The sequence below is a fragment of the Chelonoidis abingdonii genome, chromosome 3 (genome assembly GCF_003597395.2).
Source record: "Chelonoidis abingdonii isolate Lonesome George chromosome 3, CheloAbing_2.0, whole genome shotgun sequence".
NCBI classification, from domain to species: domain Eukaryota; kingdom Metazoa; phylum Chordata; order Testudines; family Testudinidae; genus Chelonoidis; species Chelonoidis abingdonii.
This window is the reverse complement of record NC_133771.1, coordinates 179,322,119-179,339,614: the sequence shown is the minus strand read 5'-3', so window position 1 is coordinate 179,339,614 and position 17,496 is coordinate 179,322,119. Positions and strand designations below refer to the sequence as shown.

The following is a 17,496-nucleotide window of genomic DNA, read 5'->3' as shown; positions in this document are numbered from 1 at the left end:
ACAATTGGGAGTCTGTCCCAGAGCACTTTGCAAGTGTTAGGATGGATCAGATCCGAGGAGAAAAGGCCTATTTAGAAGGCTCTGGCCCTCCCACACATCTCTGCCAGCTCCGTGAGGGATGCGGCGTCCTCTGCCAGGAGGCAGATGATGTGCTTCTTGGCCCCCCTCTTTTCCTCCAGGGCACAGAAGTGGGAGCCGCGATCCATCTCCCAAAGGAGGCGGATGCAGGATTGAACAAAGGCATCCCAGGCCTGGTGGTCCTCGAGGACCCGCAGCTCCTCCCACTTCTCCCAGCACACTCCACAGAGGGATGGATCCTTGGGGCTGGTGGCCAGACACCTCTCCAGGTCTAAGACCTCCCGTTTCAACTGCTCTATCACCGCATCCCTCTGTCAGCTGGCGCCCCGGGTGTAGTCACGGCAGAAGAGCCAGGCGCGCACTTTCCCCATGTCTCACCACCACTGTGCCAAGGGAAAGGCGTGTCCCTGCCCTCACCAGGCCAGCCGGAACTCCTGGAAGGACGCCACAAAGCCCACATCCTCCAACAAGCTGTTGTTGAAATGCCAATAGACCAGCCCTTGCCTCTCCGCGCAGAAAGAGACTGTCACAGTGGCTAGATGGTGATCAGAAAACAGGGCCTGTTGGATGCTGGAGGAGTGGACCCATTGAAGGTGGAAGCGTGACAGATATATGCAGTCCAACAGATGGGCCTACACCTGGACAAAAGTGAACATCGAGACAACGTCCGAGTGGTGGTCATGCCAGACGTCCACCAAGGAGTGATGGTCGGTGATCTCCCGGAGGACATCCACGATGGCCAGGCACTGCTTGGTCCCCCCGGCACCTGTGGAGCCCCATCCTACAGCCTCGGGTGTTCAATGTTGCAAAGTGCATGGGTGCCATGAGGAAGGCTGCGGGGAATCCTTGCCGGCAGGGATGCTCACAGCCCCTATTGGGCCGCGCAGCAAACTGTGACCTACCCCATAGGTGAGCAAGGAGTCACAGAAGCCGCGGACCTGCTGGTAGGCTGTTGCAGCCTGCTTCTCAGTTCTCTTACCCTCCCCTATAAGGGTCCTCACAGGCAGAGGATTTGATGGAAATCCCCCCCTCCAATCACTGGAGAGCAAGCTGCACCTTATTGCGGGAGCCACGGACATCTTCTAGAAACTCCCGCAGCTCCTCTCACAGCGTATGGGGGGGGAAGGTCCACTGGACTTTGGCTTGCCTCCGTGGGGCCCATGTCAGAGCCCCATGGCCTACCAAGACGGGCAGACAGGGAGTGGACCCCCGACGTGGCACCCAATGGGCTGGCACCACATGGCCCACCTCAGACCCCAGGTCAATGAGGGGGCAGCGGAGGGAAGATAGCAGCCCCTAGTGGGTCAGGACAGGGGAACACAAAGGCTGCTCCCTGGGGATCATCCTCCAGGAAGGGAAAGATGACAGAGATGGCCCCTGAGGTGGCAATAACATCACAGGAGCTGGAGGGTACAGGGATGGGGTCGGCTTCAGGGGCAGGGCCATAATCAGAAAAAAGGGCAGGGTCGGAGTCAGGAGTAGGGTCAGAGAAAGGGGCGCTAATGGAACTGGGAACTCCAGTGGCCAGGCTACTGGGCGGTTGGACCAAACAGTTGGGCTCAGGAGTCTGTAGGGTGGGAGGGGGCCCTCCGTGATGCCAGGCTCGTGCTATAAGATAGGTGGTATGGCCATGGCATCACTAGGTGGGGTATCAGCGATGTGACCCCCCACACACTCGAGAAGGAGGTCGATTGCCCCACAGCTACAGGGGAATCCTCTGGTGACTTGGGTCCCAGCTGCCTGGCATTGGCTGTCGCCTCAAGAGGCTCGGTGGCCACTGGCAGGGTGCCATCTGCAGCCAGGTTAGTGGAAGAGTCCAGGGGCTCCTTGGAGGTGGGAGCAGAAGCAGCAGTTTGGGGGACAGAGCACGGGAAAAGGAGGGCTGGGGTGAGGTCGCCCAGATTGAGACCTGCTGGCAGAAGGTCGTCCTCCCCCGGGTGACTGGGGTTGACCCAGGGCTTTGATCTCCTTGTAGATGGAAGGGAGATCGCCTTCCCCCATCCAGAGGTTCCCCCTGCCAGCATCCAAAGCACCGCTCGCCTCGGGGCTCACAGGGGCTTCAGATGGTAAGGGGGCAGGAGGAGCTCCATCAGGGGCCTCCGGGGGAAGGGTCTCCAGTGGAGGGCTGGTGCTTCTCTCCGGTGCTGCCACATCTTTCCCAACTGGCACTGGTGGATGAAATACATCCATGAGCAAGGCAGAAGGCTCGGCATCGGTGTCCCTCTTCCTGGTCTTTCGGGGGGCCTCCGCATCGGATGGAAGGAGCAGAGCTCGAGCCTTTCGCTTGCCCTGCTTCCCCTGCACTAGGCCCAACCTTCCATGGTATCATCTGGGGGCTGGCTAGCAGGGGTCAGGTCGGGGGGCAGGGGCAATGACTCAGGGAGGTAACATTGGGCGGCATGAGGGAGGAAAGAGTCCCCGTGGGGCGGACTCTCTCCCATGCCCGGCGGTACCCCCGCCGCACCCACCTCCACAGGCCCCGCCAGATTGCAAGCAATGGAGGCAGGGCCTCTCCCGCTCATCTGGACATGCTGGGGGAGGTAGCCCTTGGGCCCGAGCGTGAGCAGTGGTGGTTTGAGAAGGAGGAAGGGCAGCTCTGGGTGCTGGGTATCCAGGGGCACCAGCATTGACAAAGCCAGCGCCCTGTCAAGGCTCGGGGTTCCCGGACGCACCTCCATGCTGGGCCAAGGGGCAGGCCCTCCGTACGTGACCCATTGCCCAGCCGAGGTAGCACTGGGCATCCCCTGTTGAATAATGCATCCAGTCGCGGGCCCCCTGGTAGGGGACCAGGAAGGACCCCTTGAGCGCCTCTCCATCATGCACCACCTGCTGACAAAATAAGAGGATGTGACAGAGGGCGGGGTCTTTGCAGCCTAGTGGGATAGGGCTAACAATGGAGATGGGTTTCCCTAGGGTAGAGAGGGCGGGCAGCAGGGCAGCATTGGGGAGGAAAGGAGGTTAGGACCACACAGACACTCAGGTCCTCTAGTGGCTCCAGGGGGATGAACACCCCCCAACCACCAGGCCCTTCTCCATCACCTCCTGGGTGGCGGCCTCCAATGCAAGGAAGACGACAACCTTGCCGTATATTTTGGAGGCTGCTACGATGGCTGTGGGTCCCACCACCCTCTCCAGCACCTACATGTAGGTTTCTATGTGGGGCGAGGCGGGCACCAGGAGGCAACGGATGCTGTGCTTCCTGGTCAAGGTGGGAAAAGGGCCCTGGATGCTATAGATCAGGGGTCGGCAACCTTTCAGAAGTGGTATGCCCAATCTTCATTTATTCACTCTGATTTAAGGTGTGACTGCATGCCAGTAATACATTTTAACCATTTTAGAAGGTCTCTTTCTATAAAGTCTATAACATATAACTAAACTATTGTTGTATGTAAAGTAAATAAGGTTTTTAAAAAGTTTAAGAAGCTTCATTTAAAATTAAATTAAAATGCAGAACCCTCAGACCAGGGGCCAGGACCCAGGCAGTGTGAGTGCCACTGAAAATCAGCTTGCGTGCCACCTTTGGCACCCGTGCCATAGGTTGCCTATCCGTGCTATAGATGGTAGCAGAGGTGGTGGTCGGAAGAGATGACGTAGTGGCAGGCAGGGGGCTGCTGCCACCTGGACGTATGCCCTGGAGGCTGGAGGAGGGAGCAACCAGGGCTGTCTTTTGGCTGATTCCCCGGAACAGGGTCCCACGCCTAAGAGGGCCCCGCTCCGGGGGTCTTCAGCAGCATTTCGGTACCGGGGCAGGGGGGGTCCTTCAGTGCCGCTGAAGGCCCGGAGTGGACTCCTCGCCGCCAAAGTGCCTCTGAAGCCCTGGACTGCCACCAGGTATTCAAATCGGGCCCCGCAGGTCATGAAGATGGCCGTGCGAGCAACAGGAAGTGACACCATGGCTGATGGCAGAGCCACGGCAGTGAGGGCCGCCCCTGCCATAGAGGGCCCGGTCTTTTAGGCGGGGCCCTTACCCTTCTTTTTGCCCTGGCCCTTCCTGCCAGCTGGGGGGGCTCCCCCAGAGTTGGAGGGGGTAAGGGACATGGCAGCAGTGGAGATCACCTGGTGCCCACTGCAGTCGGAACCCCAGCATGGGTGGTAGCAGGTGGTTCAGCAGCTGGGGTTGAGGTAGAAGCCTGAGCAGTCAATGGGGAGGGCTGGGGAGGGGCAGGTGGAGGAGGGGCAATGGGGTCTGCCTGAGGGTCCCACCTGCCTTGTCCCCTGCTATAATGAGAGCAGAGAGAGGACAAACACCAGAGGGAGGAGGGGAAAGGGGGCAACCACTCCTCCTTGCTAGGCTGTAGGCAGGGGAGGAGGGCGCCAGATGGGGAGGGCTGGAATGGGGGGGGGCCTATCAGGATGTGCTGCGGGGGTGGGTGGGATCAGTCACCAACTCAGGATGGAATTCTGGCTCCTCTAGTTGCAGTAGGGGAATGGGGAATAAAACAGCATGGGGGGGTGCAGTGAAACAGGGAGAAACTCAAACAGGAGAGGGGCACAAGCACACAGGGGGCATGGGCACATGAAGGGAGAGGCTAATCAGGGCAAGGGGGGCCAAAGGAGGAGGGGAACAACCAGGCTAGGAGTGGGGCAGAGGAACCCAGGGGCTAGCTTCAGGGCTGGGGCAGGCAGGGCCAGCGCTACCGTTTAGGCAGCCTAGGCAATAGCCTAGGGTGCCAGGATTATTCAGGGGGGGCGGCATTTTGCCGGGGGGGCAGCAGGTGGCTCCGGTTGACCTGCCTCAGGCATGCCTGTGGAGGGTCCATTGGTCCACGGCTCCGGTGGAGCTGCCGCAGTCATGCCTGCGGGCGGGCGGGCGGTCAGCTGCTCACACAGCTCCGGTGGACCACCCGCAGGCATGACTGCGGCAGCTCCACCGGAGCCGCGGACCAATGGACCCTCCACAGGAATGCCTGCGGCAGCTCCACCGGAGCCACGGGATCAGCCAGGGGGTGGCAAAATGGCCGTACGCCTAGGGTGCGAGAAACCCCAGTGCCGGTCCTGGGGGCAGGGCAAACACACAAAAGCTGCAGAGGGAAACAGGCAGGACAGACAAACTGAAGCTAGCGAGGGGAGCTGGGGCAAAGGGGAGGGGCAAAAGGCAGCAAGGGGCAAATGGGGCAGGTAGCAAGAGGCAAAGCTGGGGGCTTGCTGGGGGAGGGAGGTTAGTCCAAGGGGGGGTACATGCACTTGCACAAAGAGTCAATATAGGTTGGCTGCTGCTTTTGGCCCAAAAGGTGGTGAAAGGGTGATGCAAGCCAGGTGAGCAGCCAAGTTCCAGAGGCAGGAGCTGAGGCAGATGGTGAGCAGCCAGTGGGAGTGGAGGAGGGGGCAGCAATGGTGGTGGTGGGGGGGTTCAGAGGAGGGACACAGATGGACCAGCAGGCAGGCTCCATACCACACCCCCTGTGTCCCCACAAACACAGTCTAGACCCCCACCACAAAAGCACAGTTCAAAAGTTACTCAGTCCTTGAGGGCCCCCTCCACAGTGGTCTGTAGAGTTTCTACGTGGTCCCCCACTGGTAGATGGTCTTCTCCTCCCTGAGGCTCCAGCAGCTCCTAGGCAGCAAACACAGCAGCAGCTCTAGGCTGCAATCTGGTGGCCAGCAGGAAGGACCCCTCTCCCGTGGTGGTGCCCACAGCAGCAGAACAGCTGGGGTTGGGGTCCCTCACTCCCCTCCTCTGGAGAGCAGGCCAGCAGCCCCCTGAGGCTAGAGCACGAGCTGAAACGGAGGGTTGGAGTGGTAGTGTCTACTAGTCAGCAAACAAGCAAGTAGCAGAGAAGGGTTGTGTGTGTCTGGCTCAGCCAAGGGAACAGCTGAAGTAGTGACAGTGAGACCCTAGCAGCAGCAGCAGCCCCTCCCTCTTTCCTCTCTCCAGGCCAGAGGGCAGCAGGAGAGTGATCAAGGGGAGAGACAGTAGCCAACCTTTCCCTGGGTAAGGTAACAGCGGTGGTTACAGAACAAGCAGGAACTTGCTGGAACCAATTAAGGCAGGCAGGCTAATTAGGACACCAGGAGCCAATTAAGAAGCTCCTAGAATCAATTAGGACAGGCTGGCTAATCAGGGCACCTGAATTTAAAAAGGACCTCACCTCAATCAGTGAGGTATATGTGCAAGGAACTAGGAGCAAGAGGTATAGTAGCTGAGAGTGAGTAGGTGTACTGCTGAAGGACTGAGGAGTACAAGCATTATCAGATACTAGGAGGAAGGTCCTGTGGTGAGGCTAAAGAAGGTGTTGGGAGAAGACCATAGGGAAGTAGCTGAGGGAGTTGTAGCTGTCACATAGCTGTAATCTACAGGGCCCTGGGCTGGAACTTGGAGTAAAGGGTGGGCCTGGGTCCCCCCCCCCCCAACTCTCAACTCCTGATCCAACACAGGAGGAGTTGACCTGGACAGGAAGGTCTCAGGTCTGTTTCTCTGACTCATTAGCAGGGGTGGCTCCAGGCCCCAGCACACCAAGCGCATGCTTGGAGCGCCATGCCACGGGGGGCGCTCTGCCGGTTGCCAGGAGGGCGGCAGGCAGCTTGGGTGTGGACCTCTGGTCCTGTGGCTCCAGTGGTCCACCAAAGCCGCCTGCCACCCTCCTGGTGACCGACAGAGTGCCCCCCACGGCATGCTGCCCTGCTTGGAGCGGCGAAATGTTTAGAGCTGCCCCTGCCCACTAAGTGGATCAGCAGAGACTGCAGGGATTATTGTTCTTCCTTTTTCCCCCTGCTGACCAGTGATGGGGTTAGCTGAATGAACAGCAGATTTGAGCCATGAAAGTGGCCAAACTGAAGGCTACTGGGTATCTCTGAGGTGAGCAAATCTGCCAATAAGTGCAGGTCTCACCAAGGCGGAGGAGGAACTTTGTTTCCATAGATATATATCTTTATGCAACCCTCCTTCTGCCTTTCTTCTGTGTGACTGTATTCTAAACAATCATCTAGTTAGTATATTGTTTTCATGATAATGCTATTTACTGGCATTTAACCTGTACTTTCAACAATACAATGAATAAAAATTGAATGTTTGTCTTCTTTCTAGCCCTGCTAAAACACACACAATTTATATATTTAAATAGAGCTAAGCAAAGATCTAGATGTCTTTGAAATGCATGAGTTGATTATTGGCTAAGCTATTAGAATATTGTTTGCTCTACAAAATAACCTTTGGCTGATCGAACAAAGTAGTTCCCTTTGTCACCCAAGCTTGAAGAACTCTATCTTATCAACCAATCACCAGAGCTTTGTGGTGGGAGTAACACACCGAGAGTGCATGCTGCATACTTCTGCGCCAACTCATTAGCTTCCTCAAAAGTCTCATACCGGTGAACCATGGAGCTGCTTGTAAATGTAAGAAAATGGATAGAAGAAAACAAAGCTGCTTTTTTGCCCCCAGTGTGCAATAAGCTTATGTAAGTAAATGAAGATCTTGTTTTACCTTGCATATTCTCAGGGATAAAAGGAAACCGCTGTAAATTTCATGCAAATGGCAAAAATTAATAAGTATAGGTAAAATTGTTCTTCAGGTCTGGCCACAGACTTTTTTTAAAAAGACAAAGTGTTTGAAAACTGTTCAGTGATTTAAAATAGATGGACTTCTGTGTTAAGCACGCTGCAGTCTATGTCCCTGACCCAAAATTCATTGAATTCTACAGCTGTCTTTCTACTGACTTCAGTGGGCTTTGGATTAGGCCTTATGGGAGGGAATTACTCATAGGGTAATTTCATAATTCATGAGTGTGACCTTAAATTGCCACTACTTTCTCCCATACTTTGTGTTTCCAGACTTGGTGGTAAAAGCCATCCCAGCCATATGAGAGGGGCCACTCCAGCTCCAGAAGTGAGGGATGACTCCATTATTACAATCATAGAATAGCAGAAGGAGTAATCCATGAGACAAGGGGGCAGGGAAGAAGAGCGATGATTACCACAGCTGGAGGCTCTGCAAGCTGCTCTGGCCTATTCAGTTTCCTGTCTGTGACTCAGGCTGTTGTCAGTATAACTTATGTCACTCAGGGGAGTGAAAAACACCTCTGGAGTGACATAAATTTCACTGACAAAAAGGCACCAGTGTGGATGCTTGCAGTGTGGCTGTGCCAGGGTCCAGAATTTGGCACCTTCTTCCAATCACAGTAATAATTATTTCTTTTGTCAGTGGAATAAGGCATAATTTGTTTTCTTCAAAACCTACAGTACATGAATAAGAAAAGAAGGGCTTCCTTGAGAAAAGTTTCTATTTCCTAACCCTCTTCATGATATTTTTATATTATAATCCAGTTTTCACATTATATTATGTTCCTTTTATTTTCTGTGGTATGTTTTAATCAAAAGGAAATTGTAAAAGAACAAAACTTCCACGAACCACTTCTTTTTTTCCTACCCCCAAAGGATTCCCTGTAACTGAAAGTTGAGTAGCCAGTTCTGACAGTTAAGGAATGTTAACGCTTTTCATGACTGTGTGTAAATGTTTGCTTTTCTGAATAACTATTACAAGATACTGTACAGATTTCACTGAGGATCGCTATGCACATTCCCCCATCTATTAAAAGTACCGTTCTATGTTCTATTGTAGTAAGAAAGACAGACAAAATGCTAGGCCTTGAGTAGATCTCATTGAATGAAAGAGCACAAAAAGTGTCTTCTGTTTGTGATTTCTTTCATTTGATTATTAGTTTAAATATTTCAGAATGAATTCTGCTATACTTTTGCAAGGTGTCTTCATTTCTAAACTTAACAATAGCACCTGGACTGTGCTGAATTATTTTGAATACACCTATCTTGATATAACCCTGTCCTCAGGAGTCAAAAAAACCTTACTGCGTTATAGGTGAAATTGTGTTATATTGAACTTGATTTGATCAACTGGAGCACACAGCCAGCCCCCCTGCACACACACAGCCCCGGAGTGCTGCTTTACCGTGTTATATCGGGTGGTGTTATAACTGGGTAGAGGTGTATTCCTCTTCTCTGCTCTTCATCAATAAGAGAGATATACTTTGCTGGGTGGTGGATGAAGTTTCCTCTTGTGGAGGCTCAGTCTAGTCCCCTGACCTGCCTCTTCTGGACAAGGCCATGCCACTGCTCTCAGCCTTCCCACCCGTGGCCCTGGCTGGTGTCGGGTGGGTGGGTCTGAGAACTTGGTTGGGGCCACCTGATGCGGGGGGGTTGAGAGCTCGGCCCCAGCCAGGGTCAAGCTCTCAGTCCTGGCTGAAGCTCCAAGCCCAGAGCCCTACCCCCACTCTGCTCCCCCCCACCTCTTCTCCCCTGAAGCCCTGTCCCCTGCTCACTCCTTCCACACCTCCACTGCAGCCCTGAGACTAGAAAAGCTCTGTGCCCCCTCCTTGGCCCCAGGGGTATTACCTGAGTCCGTGGTGGGGAAAGATTTTTCCCAGGGCCCACAAATCTGCCACTGCCCCTCACCCGGTGGTGTAAGATTTGGAGAGGCTTAGCCTCCCCCAGCCTCAATTACACACTGCCCATTGCCACCCAGTGCTAACTTATAGCCCAGGCATTAGGTCCCTCTTCTAGAAAGTGCGATACTGGGTTCAACTCCCTGATCCAAATTAGGCAGTGAAGGAATTTGAACCTGCATCTTATACATCCTGTGCCAGGCTCTGACCATTTAAATATAAGGGTTGTTCCAGCTGTACTTTTGATTTGATCTGCTGGAGTGCTTTGCAATGAAATGAAATACAGTGAAACCTCGCTATAATGCGATGTTTGGGGTCCAAAAAATTTAATCGCGATAAATGCGGGGTCACGGTATAGCGGGATTTCAAGCCGGTCAGTTTAAATCAGTGGTCCCCAATGCGGTGTATTGATGTGCGCTGATTAGTGCCTAGTGCCCAGCAGGGGAGAGAAGCTGCGGCCCCACGTCTGCCGGGGACAGAGAACTCCAAGGCTATAGGCGCCGGTGCTCTCTGTCCCCGGCAGGTGCGGGGCCGCGACTTCTCTTGAAGCCGGAGAGAAGCCGTGGCCCTGCGCCTGCTGGGGACAGAGAGCACCGGCGCCCGCAACCTCAGAGTTCTCTGTCCCCAGCAGGCGTGGAGCTGTGGCTTCTCTCCCATGCTGGGCACTAGGCAGGGACACATCAATGTCCCAACGGGTGCCATGACTTTGGAGACCACTAGTATTAGGCTTTAATGGGGAGCCAACTTATGATCGCGTTATATGTGATTTCGCGTTATGGCGGGGCATGTTATTGCGACGTTTGACTGTACCTTGATTTCTATAAAGATTAACCACTCTCACCATTCAGTCATGATGCTCTCACATGCTAACAATATTCTTCCACCTTTTATTTTATAGACCAGCCCATGCTTTGAGTCTTAATATTTCACGAGTTGTCAGCTATGCTACTTACAGCTCTGTCACCACTGCAGTCCTTTGTGCCCTGCGACAAGCAGAATGTTACTATAAGTTCACCAGTGCAAAAAAAGAAATACCTTGGAAATGAACATTAAATCTGCATGATGCTTATGATTTTGGATCCTTATTTTGTGATGCTGCCATAAGCTGAGTATTATAGAGTGTACAGTCTCCTCTTGTGGAAATAATTGATTTGAATATTGTAATTTTAACATTTAATTTGTGTAGCTTTTATTTAAACAAAGGTAGTTGTTGTTTAGCATTGGTGTATATTAGGGCCCTATGTTTCATATCACCAAAATGCTCCTTGCAGTAAACAAAACAAAGGTGGCGAAAACAAAACCACAAAACAAAACGTGCATGTTCAACGTCTCAGAAACTCTCCCAACGTGACTCTATTGAAGATTGCCGAGTGTATATGCATTGTTACAACACACTAAGCGTTGAGGCCCAGATTCAGTGTGAAGATATTGCTTCTCTATTTCTGTTAGCACTGCATCCCCCTGCTCTCATCCCAGAGTTGCATTCCATGGTAGTGTTGCTCCATTGCTACTGGACTACCAAGGATTTCCCAGCATCCCCTTCAATAGGGGTCTCTGCTGTGTAAGATACTATTTGGGAAAGGTAATACCTCTGACTGCTGACCTGAGGGAAGGGTGAGATCCACACATAGGGGGTCTCTTCTGCACATGGAACTTGGAGGTTCAGTCTGGCCTGAAGTGAGCTGCCTGAAGGCTAATTTTGGCATTTGGAGTAGTAGAACAGAGGAAAAGTGCTCATCAGAATTCACAAGTATGGCAAAATTAGACAGAGGGCCTGATTCTCCTCTCGCTTCCTCCACTTTAAAATCAGGGGCAACTTTGGTGAACTCACTCCTGTGACACCATTGTAGGAGTGGTGTAAGTGAGAGAGGATTCAGGCCCAACATTCTTAACATCAATAGCTTTCAGTAACTTTACTAGCTGTGAAGCATTACGTTTTACTTACAAACTTCTAGTCTTATCAGATGATATTCCAGTGATAATAATACTTAGCTCTAAGAAAACACTTTTCATTTTTAGATCTCAAAGTATGTTACAAAACCCAGGTCTCCTGAGGGCCTATTCACTGGGCCCTATTGCCTAAACTATTTAATAAATTAGAAGTATTTTACAGCCAATAACTAAATCCTCAGATGAAATATAGAAATGCAAAATATTCTTCGTGATCTCTTTAAATATCTTTTCCAGGCACTGTCAGAAGCTGAATGTGATGTTTGTTGGAGGACCAAACCAAAGGAAGGATTATCATATTGAAGAAGGAGAAGAGGTAACATATAGGACATTTCTGTTTTACTGCTTTTATAGATCTCTAATATTAAGAAATTTAACTACTGTATAATGTGACAAAGTTCCTCCTCCACCTTGGTGGGTCCTGCGCTTATTGGCGGATTTGTTCACCTCAGTGATCTTCCATTCTTGTGGAACCCACAGTCTGAGTCAGCTCCTCCTGTGTCTGATCAGGAGTTGGGAGGTTTGGGGGGAACCCAGGCCCGCCCTCTACTCCGGGTTCCAACCCAGGGCCCTGTGGATCGCAGCTGTCTATAGTGCCTCCTGTAACAGCTGCAGGACAGCTACAACTCCCTGGGCTACTGCCCCAATGGCCTCCTCCAACACCTTCTTTATCCTCACCACAGGACCTTCCTCTGGTGTCTGATAATGCTTTCTCCTCAATCCTCCAGCAGTAACACTCTCAGCTTCTTGCTCCTCACTCACACTCCTTCTCCTCTGGCTCCTCCCTGCCTGACTGGGGTGAGCTCCTTTTAAACCCAGGTGCCCTGATTGGCCTGCCCTGATTGGCTGCAGGTGTTATAATTAAAGTAGCTAATCTCCACTACCCCTTCTAGAAAGGTTTATGCTTCCAGGTGCCTTGATTAACCTGGAGCAACTGCCATTTGGTTACCATGGTCCTAGGGATTTGTTTAGCCTGGGGCTAACATATCTGTTTCTCAGTACTTTACTGTAGCCATCTGGCCTTGCCCCATCACAATAAGTGACACCTGCATATTAGTAATGTCCTGCTTAATTCTATTAAACTGATTAGATGTCGGCAGAGAAAATTGACAGAACAAGCAGTTCCATCAAAATACTTGATGATATTGGGTCAATTTCATCAGAATTTCGTTTAGGAAAAGAATGGAAAAAAAGTTCTAACAATGTCAATGTCCCATTGCAATATTTTCAGAATGAAACTTTTTGGTTTTTCATGTTTTAAATTATGTTTTGTTTTGAATTTTGTGTTATAGATTATAATATAATATAACAACACTTTTAAAAATATCAAAATCTAAATGAAACATTTTGATCAACTTAAATGGAATTTGCCCCTCAATTTTCCTTTGTGGAGAATTTAAAATTTTTGGTTTGCATTCCGATTCAGAATGGGGAAAAAAAATTAACATCTGGAAATCCTTCATGAAATGGAATTTCCATCCTTTGCACAGCTCTAGTATTGGTTCTGCCTTCTACTGACAGAAAGCATCCTTTGCACCTTGAGTAGTCATTTGCCCATGTGTGGAGTGCAAAGAGACCAAATCAAATCAAACTGGCAACATCTTACACCCAAATTTGCACAGCTGTAAGCCTGGGATTTTCAACTAAACACAAATGAGCTAGATACAAAACTCCCATTACATTTCAATGGAATTTGACCACCTAATTCCCATAGTATAATGAAACATTGAAAATGACAGCCTAAATGACTTCAAGACAGTACAGAATTAGGCGCAGCATTTTTTAATGACTCTGGGGATTTATATACTTACGATGGAAACAATTAATATTATCATATCTTAGGTGATTTTACATTGTAATAGTAATATAGCTTAATTGTGCCTGAGGTGAAAAGCAGCTGTTATATATTTATAAGCAAATACTGCTGGGGAAACTGAGTGCATTTTTGTCTATAAGAAATAAGATCCTAGTGAAATAGATAATCACAACTATAAGATGTCAGGTTACAAAACATTTGAAGGAACCTCCAATCGCTATTCTGATGTTATACTACGTTATTATTATGTATTATTGATAGGGTTGGGTGAAGCTAAAGGAGTTAAGGTTTGGCAAAGCACTGGAGCTATTGTGGTGGACATAAGCACTGGAACTAGGGATGCTGGAGGTGCTATCACACCCCCTGGCTTGAAGTGCTTTCCATCATATACAGTTTTTACAGTTTGGTTCAATGACTGTTGGTACCCCTACTATACAAATTGTTCCAGCATCCCTGATGATGGGGTTGCAAAATTAAAACTAATGACCACAAACACCCAAACAGGTGAGAACTAGGGGTGTGCAGTGGTGGGGGACGGGATATTTCTGTACTGAAGCAGGTTCTCTTGGGGTATTTGGGTAGCCCATTCCATGATGTGATCTACTTCTCTTGTGGAGTGTCTTTGTTTAGTGATGGTGGTTTGAAGTGTGTTCAGGTCTATATCCTGGACTTCCTCCTCCGAGCATATTCTGTGGTATCTGAGTGCTGGCTTTAGATAAATTTCTGGGTGTGTTTGGAGGGGTTACTGGATCTATGAAGGTAGGTGTGGTGATCCATTTGTTTCTTGTATATAGTTGTCTGTAGCATTCCATTGTTGAAGTTGATCCTGGTGTCCAGGAAGTTGATGCTAGTGTGGGAGTGTTCCAAAAAGTTTTATGGACAGATGGTGGTTGTTGAAGCTGTGGTGGAAATTCATACCCCTTGTTGTCACCTACCACCCCACACTGGAACCCATATGAGGTATCATCCAACAACTATAACCCGTACTCAATGGGGACCCCATCCTGAAAGAAATCTTTCTTGAACCCCCTCTTCTGGCTTCAAACAACCACCCAACCTCCCCAAGCTCACTGTGAGAAGCAAGCTCCCTGTGAGAAGCAAGCTCCCCATAGACCAGGACACACCAACTCAAAGTGGCACCAGACCATGCCAGAACAATAAATGCAAAACCTGCAGACATGTCTCCACTGCTACAGTGATCAACAGCACCCACAACACACCTTTCAAGATCCATGGGTCCTGCACATGCCTATCACAACATGTGGTGTAACTCATCTAGTGCACTAATGCCCAAATAACAGCTATGTGGGTAAAATCAGACAATCACTATGCTCTTGAATGAACTCACACACGAAATGATAAAAAACAAAACCACCACATCACCTGTGGGTGAACACTTCTCACAAAGTGATCACTCCTTATCTGACCTATCAGTCCTCATCCTCAAAGGAAACCCGCACAAAAAATGACCCTGAGCTTAATTTAATAACTTTGCTAGACACTAAAAGTCATGAACAGAACAGACACACTGGATTTTTGGCTTATTGCAACAATCTATAACCCACTAATGACCCCCTTCCCCTTGCATTTCCCCCTATGACTAGAGGGGTGTTAATGGTCCACTTTACTTGAATGGTCCCTGGAAATGTGTGTTATCTACTTATGCTAAACACTTTGTTCACTTTGTATTTAGCTGTGACACTCTGAGCCCTGGTCTACACCACAGAGTTATGTTGATGTAAGCTGCCTTGCAGCAACCTACCTCTTTAAGCATCTACACTAAAATGTTGCTCCCAACTATGTAATTCACTCTACACCAGGGGTCGGCAGCCTTTCAGAAGTGGTGTGCCGAGTCTTCCTTTATTCACTCTAATTTAAGGTTTCATACATTTTAGCATTTTTAGAAGGTATCTTTCTATAAGTCTATAATATGTAATTAAACTATTGTTGTATATAAAGTAAATAAGGGTTTTAAAATGTTTAAGAAGCTTCATTTAAAATTAAATTAAAATGCAGAGCCTCCCAGACCAGTGGCCAGGACCCGGGCACTGTGAGTGCCACTGAAAATCAGCTCGTGTGCTGACTTTGGCACACGTGCCATAGGTTGCCTATCCCTGCCCTGTGCTGACTTAATAACTCCACCTCTGTGAGAGGTGTAGTGCTTAGGTCAATATATTTTGTTTGATGCAGTGTCAGTGTAGACACTGCATTGCTTACATCAACTGTTGCTGGCTTTCTGAAGCCATCCCACTGTGCCCTACACTGACAGTTCAATTGGAGCAAGTGCTCCTGGTGAGGATGTGTAATGCCAGCACAAGCAGCATAGTGTGGACATGCAAAAGCAATTTAATTACTGAGGTGACTGTATGTCAATGTAACTTAGGTTGACATAATTTTGTAGTGTAGACATACCATAAGTTTCCCTGCCCTGAAGAGCTCTGCGTAAGCTCGAAATCTTGCCTCTCACCAAGAGAAGGTGGTCCAATAAAAGATACTACCTCACCCACCTTGTCTCTTGTTTTCTGTTTTTGTTATTAAGCTGGAAAGAAAGAAACAAACAAAACTGAACACTAGTTGTCACTCTAAGCCCATCTTTCCTGTCTTCATACCCATCTGTCTGTATTCTCAAGCTGCATGTGATGGACTTGGCTTTTACAAATTGCTGAAATAGAAATGACAGGAATTAATTAATTTCCGCCAGGAAATTCAAGAGGACAACAAATAAAGCTGAGAAAGGCAGTAAGAGGTTTAGCCTTTTCATGCATGAACTGCTCTCTGTCTCCAACCTTTCCAGTCTTAATGCTGAATCCTATCTGTTTGCACTTAATGCATTTTTCAAGTTCCGAGACTAGTTACCTGGAAAGGTTCCTATGGTAATTAACATGAAGCTCCTTGAAAAATAGCAAATATTTTTTCATTCCCTAACTGTACACATTATGACAACACAGATAAAAAGCAATCAAATCTCTTTTACAGCAGCTGCCTATTAAATGTGGTTACAGATTACATCTACAAATCAGTGCCGTGGAATTCTGAATCTCTGCTACCTGCTTTATTCTATATCACTACTTGAGTCCACACTTCCTGGGCCTAGGGCCCCAGAAGATAGTGAGGATGGCAAGCTCTCTCCCTTGCCTCCCCAAGTGAAACAGGGCCTAGCCAAGAAATGCAGCAGTACTGCACAGAGCAGTAGGCTCTCTGCAAAGCCTCAGCCCCCCTCCGTTTTAGAATTGAAGTGCCACCTATTTCCTTTTGAAGAGCCAATCAAACTTTTGTGCCCATGAGATGAGAGATTGTGCAGCTGGGCAAAACTGCAGTGGCAAAAGGCATCCATCACCGCCTCAACAGTGACTCAGCATCAAGAGTACTGCTCTTTATTGTACTCTAATGACTTTTTAATATCTGGTGATATCACCTACGTTTGGACTGCAATGGATGAGGGTGGAGCAGAGTTAAGGAAAGGAGGTAAGTCTTGGATACTCCAGAAAGCTCAAGGGAACTAGGCCAAAACCAAACTGCCACTCTCAAGGGGTTATTGATTAATTTTCAGAAATGCTTTGCACCTACAGGTCTCAATAGAGACATTGGGTATTCAGCACTTCTGCAATATAAAGCCATATGGTCAAGATAAAAGGCCACTTCTGAATTCATGATAACTCTGGGAGGGGGGGGAGGTAATAGGTAAGGATTAATAAGAAAGCAGGGAAGTTTTGCAATAACAGGAATGGGAGAGTGTCAGATAGTAAATAAGAAAGAGCTCAAATAAAAAACAGAGGGGTGGGGGAAGATGATGTGTAAACCAAATTAAATAAGAGTACAAAAATTAGAAGACATTAAACAGCCCAAGCCTACCCTTGTTTCCGTCTCTTCTCTTGCCTGTACATTCTAGACCAGGGGTAGGCAACCTATGGCATGGGTGCCGAAGGCGGCACACGAGCTGATTTTCAGTGGCACTCACATTGCCTAGGTCCTGGCCACTGGTCCGGGGCAGCTCTGCATTTTAATTTAATTTTAAATGAAGCTTCTTAAACATTTTAAAATCCTTATTTGCTTTACATACAACAATAGTTTAGTTATATATTATAGACTTGTAGAAAGAGACCTTCTTAAAATGTATTACTGGCACACGAAACCTTAAATTAGAGTGAATAAATGAAGATTCAGCACAGCACTTCTGAAAGGTTGCCGACCCCTGTTCTAGACCATATGTTCTTTGTAGCAGGAAACTGTCTACGGCCCATAGCAGTTTGGGGGACACAA

The 17,496-nt window shown here is 49.0% G+C and overlaps 1 protein-coding gene across 1 annotated transcript in view; it reads left to right on the top strand.

Annotated features, from left to right (window-relative positions):
- Positions 1 to 7,375: 7,375 nt before the first annotated feature.
- The window catches only part of HAAO (3-hydroxyanthranilate 3,4-dioxygenase), a 63,158-nt gene continuing 53,037 nt past the window's right edge, over positions 7,376 to 17,496 (top strand). Inside the window, exons 1-2 of the mRNA XM_032770711.2 lie at positions 7,376 to 7,472; positions 11,658 to 11,736. Of these exons, the coding sequence (XP_032626602.1) occupies positions 7,393 to 7,472; positions 11,658 to 11,736 (159 nt within the window). The 5' untranslated portion in view covers positions 7,376 to 7,392. The remainder of the gene's footprint in view (positions 7,473 to 11,657; positions 11,737 to 17,496) is intronic.